The sequence below is a fragment of the Sinocyclocheilus anshuiensis genome, unplaced genomic scaffold (assembly GCF_001515605.1).
Source record: "Sinocyclocheilus anshuiensis isolate Anshui unplaced genomic scaffold, SAMN03320099.WGS_v1.1 scaffold1090, whole genome shotgun sequence".
Lineage (NCBI taxonomy): Eukaryota > Metazoa > Chordata > Actinopteri > Cypriniformes > Cyprinidae > Sinocyclocheilus > Sinocyclocheilus anshuiensis.
The window spans coordinates 167677-178139 of NW_015537993.1; the positions used below are offsets into that span (position 1 = coordinate 167677).

Genomic DNA, 10463 nt, shown 5'->3' on the forward strand with positions numbered 1-10463 from the left:
CTCAGAAGGCCATGGCTGGACGGCCTCCGTGGCCTTGGCCTCGCCACTCGGCCCGGCCACTACGGATAGACTTATACTACCGCCACCCCCCACCCCAAAAAAAAAATAATTGGGGAGAATATCACCTTTAGAGGCCCTCCGTAGGCCTATCTCGGGAACAATGGCCCTCCCTGGGTTTGACTTGGGGACTGGAGCCCTCCTTGGGCTCGACATGGGAGCTGGAGCCCTTTCTGTGCTACACTCAGGGACTGGAGCCTTCTCTGGGCTAAACTCGGGGACTGGAGCCCTATCTGGGCTAAACTCTGGGACTGGAGCCCTCTCTGGGCTAAACTCTGGGACTGGAACCCTCTCTGGGCTAAACTTGGGGACAGGAGCCCTCACTGTGCTAAACTCGGGGACATGAGCCCTCCCTGGGTTAAACTTGGGGACAGAAGCCCACCCTGGGCTGGATTCGGGAGCTAGGAAGCGCTTACGAGGAGCTGGCACTCGAGGGTGCTCTGGAGGAGCAGGCACAGCAAGGTGCTTTTGAGGAGCTGGCACTGGGGCGAACTCTGTGGCTGGAGCCGACACAGGTGCGAGCTCTGGGGCTGGAGCCGACACTGGAGCGAGCTCTGGGACTGGGGCTGGAGCTCCTTTAGGTTTGGGGTGAAAGGCGTGGTCGGCAGGCTTGAGTGAGCCGCGGACGGCGGGCTAGACTGACGAACCGCCAGCGGGCTTGACTTCGGAGCGGCCGGCGGGCTTGACAGCGGGCTGGTTCTAGCTCGGGCCCGGACACCCGGACATGGTGTCTGGGAGGTCCATGGGGAGATGGTAGTTGGCCCCGAGCCAGAACAAAGAATTGATGGTGGTGTCATCCAATGCCACTGCCGCGGCGAGCCCGCAGAATTCCCAGGCATTCTCGACGACTGGCTAGTGCTCAGACTGGCAGAATCAGAACGGGAACTTAACGCTCACAGGTCGTTTTTGCTCAACCATCTGGAGCATCTTGGGTTGAAAATTAATTCAGCCAAGAGTTTTTGACTCCCAGACAGCGTGTGACCTTTCTGGGAACAGTTATAGATTCAGTGCAAATATAGGTTTGATTACACTGGAACGCTTCCTGAACATCCAGCGAGTGACGGCAGCATTCAAGTTGGGTACTTCACGTCCCCTCAGTGTATTTCAGAGGATGCATGGCCTCATGGAGGCCCCCTCCTCAGTTATTCCCCTAGGCCTGCTACACATGTGGCCTCTGTAGTATTGGCTACAAAGCTCTGTCCCGTCCCACGCCTGGCGCATGGGCCGCTATTATGTCAGGGGTAACCTATCGCTGCGTCAAAGCTGTGGCCCCTTGGACAACTCCTCAGCTGTTTCTATCAGGCGTACAGTTGGGAACGACCTCCAGGAGGAAGGTAGTCACGACGGACGCCTCCAGCTCAGGCTAAGTCACCATCTCAATCACTAACATGATTTTAGAGGCTAGAGCTCTGTCTACAAGACGTCTCTATGCCCTTAAGTGGTCAGTCTTCAGTGACTGGTGTTCAGCATAAAGCTAGGACCTGAATTCTTGTGACCTGTCCCACGTTCTAACCTTCCTTCAGGAGTTGTTGGATAGGGGCTGCAGCCCCTCCACACTCAAAGTCTATGTGGCAGCCATCGCGGCGAATCATTCTCTCATGGCTGGCCGGACAATCGCCAGAAACGACTTGGTCGTTAAGTTCCTCAGAGGTGCTCGGAGATTGAACCCTCCTCACCCTAGGACTGTGCCGACATGGGACTTGTCTGTAGTCCTCCGAGGACCTCAGGGGCCCTCCCTTCGAGCTGCTTTAAACAGCTGGTTTACGGGTCATGTTGCTCAAAACCGCTCTGCTTTTGGCCCTAGCATCGGTCAAACGGGTGGGTGACTTGCAAGCAGTGTCTGTCAGCGCTTCCCATCTTGAGTTTAGACCCAACGACTGTAAAGTCGTTCTTCGACCGCGCAGCGGTTACATACCTAAGGTGCTCTCAACTTCGTTCAGAGCCCAGGTGATTTCCCTGTTAGCCCTCCCCATGGTGGATGACGACCTGGGTTTCAGGTTATTGTGCCCTGGTCGGGCACTCAGGGTGTACATTGAGCGCTCTTAAGTCTTTCAGACAAACGGGGGGCAGCTCTTTGTGTGCTTTGGAAGCCGCTCTACAAGGCTGCTGGTTACAAAAGAGAGACTATTCACTGTATAGTAAATGCTATAGCCCTGGCTTACGCCTCAGCTGCCTCTGGTCGTTAGTTCCACAATTTTTTATTAGGTGGGCATGCATGAGAAATCTTGTTTGCTTGTTTATAGTCCTATATATAAATACATATAAACCTTTGCTGAGAGCGAACATAAGAATGTGAGAACGTAAGACATAAAGCACATTAATGTATTAGGTTATTCATTATTAGGATATATTTTGAGACATTATTAAAGACTACTTTTTAGTAAAAGTAGACATTTAAATGTTGATTTGAAGTGTCAGTTTTTATTATTGCAGTCAAATCTGGACAGAGAAAAAGTATTTTGTTACTCATACTAGCTACAGCATGATCAGTCACATGAAAGTGATCATAATAAATATTGGCTCATGTGACCAAGGTGATATTTTAAAATATATAATTGAGTGTTTACATACCATGAACAGAGATGGTCTGTGGTCAAGTTGTGTATCTTCCTTCTGTTTGAAAATAATCTGTATCGCAATCAGCGGCTGGCAAATTGAGATTCAAGTAGCTTTATTGGCATGGTAAAAAGAGATTTTTAAAAAGCACTGACAGCGCTTCGAACCAATAGTGTTGAGCAAATTTAGAGGCTAAAATAGGCAAATCAGGCAGTGATTGACAGCGCTCTGATCCAATAGCCAAAAAGCTCTCTGATCCCAAAGTCAAATAATATTTAGAGTAATTTTATGAACAAATGTGGAAAATTAAAAACAGGGAAAAAAAACAAAAAATCAAGCCCTGTCATCTTAAATTCCAGTGCAGTAAAACAGTTGTCGGCAGGAGGTGCTGCAGCATTCTCAGCACTAGTTCCAGCGGCTATGAAAATATCTTCATTTGTGTTCGGAAGATGAACGAAGGTCTTACGGGTTTGAAACGACATGAGGGTGAATAATTAATGGAAGAATTGTCATTTTTGGGTGAACTATCCCTTTAAACAAAATATAAGAAAATATTTGAAAAGTGGAAACAGAGTGCCTAATGTGCATTTAACCCTCTGGTGCTGTTCACATGGCGGGCAAAAATTATATTTTTTAATTTTTTTATGTATGTTTTTATTTACTCATTCATTCAATTAAATGAATGGACTATATTCTAGTTTGATCATTTTTGTTATATATATTTTGTATTTTTAGGGGATTTTATTGTACTAAATTATATTTATGGAATAGTTATGATCTATTTATTACCGTTTATTACTCTTGTTAAAGAAGACGCTTGACACTACAAATTATTGCAGATGTGGAAAATAAGTTTAAAAAGTGAAACTTAAAAGTTGTAGTTTGTTTATTATGAAAAATGCACAAAAATACAATTTTAAAATTGTATATAAAATATATTTTTATAAAACATGTTTTACTCTAAAACTGCAAGAAAATCAAAGCCATATATCTAATCAGGTTGTGTTCTAAATTGGAGGCGTATATTTAAAAAAATTAAATAAAAAAAAAAAAACTTTCAGCAAGATTTTGTTTGGGTACAGTACCAAATTGTTTCCAATGTGACCATTTAAGCTTTTCAAATCATGTCCATTAATACCTTTTTCTTTCTTTCTCTGTGTGTGTGTGTGTGTGTGTGTGTGTGTGTTCGTTCACATAGAACAGTGGTTTTCAAACCGGTCCTGTGAGCACCCCCAGCACTGCACATTTTCTGCGTCTCTCTCAGCTCATTAGTAGAGACTGCAAGACCTGAAATGGGTGTGTCAGATATAGGGAGACATACAAAATGTGAGGTGCTAGGGGTGCTTGCAGGACTGGTTTGAAAACCACTGACATAGAAAGTGCCAAAACCTTTGCCAAATTTTGGACCATTCTGATACAGTACGAAAAATAAAATAAATAAAAAAAAATATATATAAATATATATGAGCACTATCACTCGAGTACAAGAGTGATACCGGCTCTATATCAGCATGGCTGTGATTAGGCCAGAGGCACGAGGCCGCAGGCAATCACAGCCGCTGATATAAAGCCGGTATCGCTTGAGTACGAGAGTGATATTGCATTTATACAACAGTTGTTGTAACCAAACACAGCTTTGGACCCAAAAGCAGAACACAGACTAAAAAATTATGCAAATAAAATAAATTTATTGCCAAAAGTCAAGCAACAATCCATCTCTCCTTTGCTGTTGAAGATTGTTGGCTGAGGTGAGCTGGAAACCAAACAGGCCAGGGACATGTTGGTAGAGCAGAGAGATTGTTGATCAGGCGTGGCAGGCAGAATGCAGGATAAATGCAGGTGGAGTGAGGTCTAACACAGAGGAGACACAGAATTAGAACTCCAACTGAGCACATGACACAAAAACTGGTCTAAAAACACTGGGAGGCCTCAGCACAGTACCACATAGGCAGACTGAACGATCTGGCAGAAAATGACTGAAGACCCAGGGTTTAAATACTGGAGACAGATGAGTTGATTGGCAGCAGGTGATTCACATTCAGCAATCAGCCACAGAGAGGAGAGCATAGCCACACCCCGGGATACACCAACTCACAAACACACAAAGAGGAAAAACACAGCTGGCCAAAAATCCAAATCCCTGACAACAGTTCGGCGGAACGTGTGTAATTAAACAAGGAACAACGGAGTGCCTAATAAAACTCTCTTTTGTGCGGAACTACTTCCTTCCGCCACGGATTCAAAGCTCAAGTGACATGCGTCACTTTTAGAATTCGTATCAAGGGCATGTGCTGCTTCAGTTAGGTTATTAGTGAGAAATAATGAGGTTATAAGAGAGAAACAATGCGGATTCGTATCAAGGGCATGTGCTGCTTCAGTTAGGTTATTAGTGAGAAATAATGAGGTTATAAGAGAGAAACGATGCGGCAAGACGTGCATCCAAATGAGAGAGACCGCGAAGCTAGACGTTTCTTCTTATATTAACTAATGTACTCTACGATTAGCTCAGTGAATAGTAATTAAAAAAAAACATAGACCCGGCTAGAACAAGCGGAGTGATACAAAATTGCGAAAGGTGTCCTGTAGCGATACCAGTACAATATCTCACGGTTCTCTGATTTGAGAACCAGAACGAACTGTTGTAGCCTATAAATGAGCACTATCACTCGAGTACGAGAGTGATACCGGCTCTATATCAGCATGGCTGTGATTAGGTCAGATATAATAAGCCTATAATTGAAATTGGATGTGGCGTCCTTGCTTTGTTCATATGGGGCTGACATATTGACAGTGACAGTCATATTATTACCACACTCAAAACCATGGCACCATTCCTGGACCGTCAGGGACACCTATACTGATCAGCAGGTTCAATATTGTTAGGGTTAGGTGTGGGCTTTAGGGATAGGGACAAGTAAGGTCCCAATAACGCAACATCTATTTAATATTTTAATAAATATAATCATATACAGTACATTGCATATACTATTATTATTTCATGAAGTTTTATTATGTACTACTATATATGTAAGTGCAAATGGTATCTGCCACTATTTGCACTTAGTATAGCATCTACTGTAAATTCCACTTACTACTTTTTTTTTTTTGCTACTTAAAATGAATGTGAATAACATCCATAAATCGTTTCTGACAGGCATGGTTTCTTTGAGTAAATTTTCCTCTGACAGGTGACTGAAAACTGCCTGCAGTAAGGAATTCATTTGTGCTGATGGCAAATTCCTCTCTCCATAGGCATGGTGTGGTCTGATGTGAAGTGTCTGTGGTATGAAGGATTGGAGCACTTCCTGGAAGAGTCACGGAACCAGATGAGTTTTGTCATGAACTCGCTTTATTTGGCTAATTTTGCCCTAAAAGTGGTGGCTCACAGCAAGGTATAATCCCTGTCCAGAATTTCATTCTGAGCACTTTTCCAATTCATTTTAAAGGACTAGTTTACTCAAGAATGAAAATTCTTGTTCACGTATGTATGTAGAAATTACATAATTAAGCATTTCCTTTGTTCTCTGCTTCAGTTTAAAAACGTTGGGGAAGAGGCAAGGAAAAACTGGGATGCATTTCATCCCCTCTTGGTTGCTGAAGGCCTTTTTGCGTTCGCCAATGTTCTGAGCTATCTCCGCCTCTTCTTCATGTACACCACTAGCTCCATCTTGGGGCCTTTACAGGTAATCACAACATCCTTTGTTTGCAGTTCTTATCCATTCACTGCCACAACCAAATGGAGTGTTTGCACTGAAGCTTTTTCTTCTGTTACGTAATGCCCAGCGGTCGTACCGATAACACTGAATGCCAGAGAGTTCTCTCATTTATATCTCATCAGTGCTGCAAATGTCTGTTTTCATTTCTCTCAGCTGTTTTTCTTTTCCAATTCTCTGTTTTTGGATCAGTTCTTGGATCTTTGTCATGGGGTTTCATTTCTCATTAATTGGGATTTATTGCTGGAAATGTCCCATTTATAGTGTGGGGGTGAATCTCATGAAGTAACATTCACGACCTGCCAAATGCAGGTACTTTCTTCTTATGCAGGTACTTTCTTCTTAGTAGACTCGTAGTTTAGAGTAGTAGTTTTTTTTTTTTTTGCAGTGAAGCCATTTGGGTTCCCCAAAGAACCTTTCATTGATCGGTTCTTAAAAGAACCTCAGTGTGAACAACATTTATATGATCTAAAGAAACTTTAGATCACAATAAAGAAACTTTTGTCCAATGGAAAGGTCCTGTGGATGTCTTCGCGGAAGCATAGATGCCAATAAAGAACCCTAATTTTCCCTCCAGCCACTGTGGTGGGTGACCTGTAGCACGTCTTGTATTGGCCTTTGATAATTATATTACTTAGCACTTAGGCCTAGACACTTGTTAAAGTAACATTTTGTTTTATCTTGAAGAACAATGAAAGATAAGCTGTCAAAGCGTGCGTCTGATGGTTCAAATGTTCAGTATAGCTCTGCCTTGTTTGAACCCGTGACTTTGGCAATGCTAATGCCATGCACTTCTAGTCGAGCTACAGGATGATATCTAAATAATTTTGTGAGATTCATCCTGTGTAACCAACTTCGGCAGCTCTCTGTCTTTAGCAGGAATCTTTCTGCAGTAGTTTCAGAGAGGTTGCATAATACAGCAATGCTCTTCTCCAGTATTTGTCACTCCTGAGCATATGTGTGAGGAGCTCTCTGCTTTCCTACACATGCTCTTAGACTGACATCAGTGTCTGGTGCTGCTGAATGGAAAAGTAATTCTCTCAACAAGTGTGGTCGGAATGATGCATATGCACACACACACACACATGCAATTAGCTGTAATGGATTGACTCATGAACACACACCCCACGCAAGTTATTTAGAGGAAAGTGCCTTGTATTATTGGTTTTATGTAAATGCTTGTAACGACCCACATGCTTGAATGCTTTCTCTTTTGCTCCTAACACACAAACATATGATGTGCAGATACAAGAATGACAAGGAACACAATAGACTTTTTACTGGGAAGCCAGAGGAACAAATAGTCAGTCCTGCTTCATTGTTTGGATTAGACTGTCCAGGAAAGATAGCAAGTGGAAAACACTGACTCACATCTGGATAAATGTCTGAGGACATATTTTTTTCTTTGTGAGGGCAAGAGTTGATATATCAAACTGAATGCTTACATTTTAATTCAAGGAGCAATATGGTGTTTGTATAACTACAGTAACTGTCTGAATTAGTGTGACTTTGTCAGGATGAGAAGCCCTGATCATGTACTTGCCTGCTGTGCAATATGTGATGGGCTGGTGTCTTGCCCAACCCTGTCTTGCTTGCTTGGACATAAAGGAGTCATTAGCAGGCTCAGATGGAATGTGTGGGTTTTTCCCATTTTCTGTGCTGATACTACCTATTGCAGTTGATCACATACTGTATGCTACAGTTTAAATATTTGGGGTCCATAAGATACTTTTTTTTTTTTTTGAAGTAATGAATACTTTTTATTCAGCAATGATCATTAAACTGATCAAAAGAGACTTTTACATTGTTACCCAAAAAAAATGCTGTTCTCTTGAATGTATTATAGTTTCCACAAATCATAGCAGCAAATCATATTAGAATAATTTCTGAAGGATCATGTGACACTGAAGACTGGAGTAATAGCTATGAAAATTCAAGCTTTGTCATCACAGGAATAAATATAATTTGTATGTATATTAAAATAGAAAACAGATATTTTAAATTGTAATAATATTTCACAATATTGCTTTGTTTTTGTAAAATAAATGTTGCCTAGGTGAGTAGTGTAGATAAATACAGTCACGTCACCTTTATTTATATAGCGCTTTATACAATACAGATTGTGTCAAAGCAGCTTTACAGTGTCAAACAGAAAAATAGTTTGTCAATAATACAAGAGGACAATAACAAACAGTACATTTTTCAGATAAAGTTAGTTCATTGATGATTCAGTGATGTCATCATCCAGTTATAAGTAATTAGCAATATTTTAAAATGTATACAATGTTTAACAGGGAGCCAGTGCAGTGTTGACAGAACTGGGTTAATATGGTCATACATCCTGGTTCTAGTAAGAACTCTAGCTGCTGCATTTTGGACCAGCTAGAGTTTGTTTAATACGAGCGCAGAGAAACCACCCAATAAAGCATTACAATAATCTAACCTTGAAGTCATGAATGCATTAATTAACATTTCTGCATTTGACACTGAGAGCAAAGGTCATAATTTAGATATATTTTTAAGCTGAAAAAATGCGTTTTTACAAATGCTAGAAACATGACTTTGAAAGGAAAGATTGCTATCAAATACACCTAGGTTCCTAACTGATGACGAAAAATTGACAGCACAGCCTTCAAGTGTTAGACAGTGTTCTAGATTATTACATGAGGTTTTTGGTTCGATAATTAACACCCGTTTGTTTTTTTTCAGAATTTAGCAGTAGGAAATTACTAGTCATCCCGTTTTTTTATATCAGCTATGCATTCTGTTAGTTTTGCGAATTGGTATGTTTTGTCGGGCCGCAAAGAAATATAGAGCTGAGTATCATCAGCATAACAGTGAAAGCTAACCCCATGTTTCCTGGTGATATCTCGATGATTTGACAAGTTTATACAATTCTTCCTCTCCTATAGCAGAGAATGAGTGGAATTGTTCCTCAGGGAATCTATAGTGCACTGTCTCATGTGATACTGTAGCTTATGGCTGCATGGTTAGAATTTTATCTCTAATAGTATCGATCTTAGAAGTAAAGAAGTTCATAAAGTCATTACTGCTGTGCTGTTGGGAAATGTCTGTGCCTGTTGATGCTTTATTTTTCGTTAATGTAGCCACTGTATTAAATAAATGCATGGGATTGTGTTTGTTTTCTTCTAAAAAAGACGTAAAGTAAGCAGATCTTGCAGTTTTTAGAGCTTTTCTATAAGTAGAAGTACTTTCCCTCCATGCAATACGAAATAGGCTACCTCTAGTTTTGTTTTCTTCCAGCTGTGCTCCATTTTCCGAGCTGCTCTCTTTTAGGGAACAAGTGTGCTCGTTAGACCACAGTGTCTGACTGTTTTCCTAAAGGAGCAACCATATCTAAAGTGCTAGAAAAGAGAGAGTTAATAGTTTCTGTTAGTTTCTGTTCTGAGCTATTGGATTTGCTGAGAAATTGAGACAAGCCAGGAAGATTATTTACAAAGTAGTCTTTTGTTGTAGAAGTGATGTTTCTACCATATTTGTAACAAGGAGTTGAGTTTGCAGCTTTAGCTATATGGAGTATACACAAGACTAGATAATGATCCGAGATATCATCACTCTGCTGCAGAATTTCAACGCCATTAACATCAATTCCATGTGACAGTATTAACTCTAAAGTATGATTACGAAAATGAGTAGGTCCTGACACGTGTTGTCTAAACCCAATAGAGTTCAGAATGTCTAAATGCTGATCCCAATGCATCTTTTTTCATTATCAACATGGATATTGAAATCACCAACAATTAAGATTTTCTTTTATAAAATCCTGTATGGTAAGGGTTACGCGTTATTGACCTCGTTCCCTTTCTCTGAGTTGGTTAGACCCCGGTTCCTTGGGCTCCACTCAACTAGTGTGTCTCTGTCGACACACTCTGGAAGCATCGCTCCCCTCACCAGTGAGGGTTATTGTGAGTATGGTGCGTTCTTTCGAGCGTTAATCCTCTCTGAGGAGTTGGGTTCCTCGCTCCATGGGCTGTCCTCGTGGTAGTTTGAGCAGTGCTCCCCTTTTATCAAAGGATTACCTGGAATGAGCAACGTTATTACTCTGAATTCGGAGTTCTCCTCTCACATGAGAAGTTTGAGTTCTCTGTTTTTCCAGAGCACCTGGAACCAGCAGCA

General features: G+C 41.5%; 1 protein-coding gene across 1 annotated transcript in view; it reads left to right on the forward strand.

Moving 5' to 3' along the window:
• Positions 1-10463, forward strand: part of LOC107675135 (short transient receptor potential channel 1-like) — a 28766-nt gene that overhangs the window by 7769 nt on the left and 10534 nt on the right. The window contains exons 8-9 of the mRNA XM_016469378.1: positions 5866-6005; positions 6147-6296. Of these exons, the coding sequence (XP_016324864.1) occupies positions 5866-6005; positions 6147-6296 (290 nt within the window). The remainder of the gene's footprint in view (positions 1-5865; positions 6006-6146; positions 6297-10463) is intronic.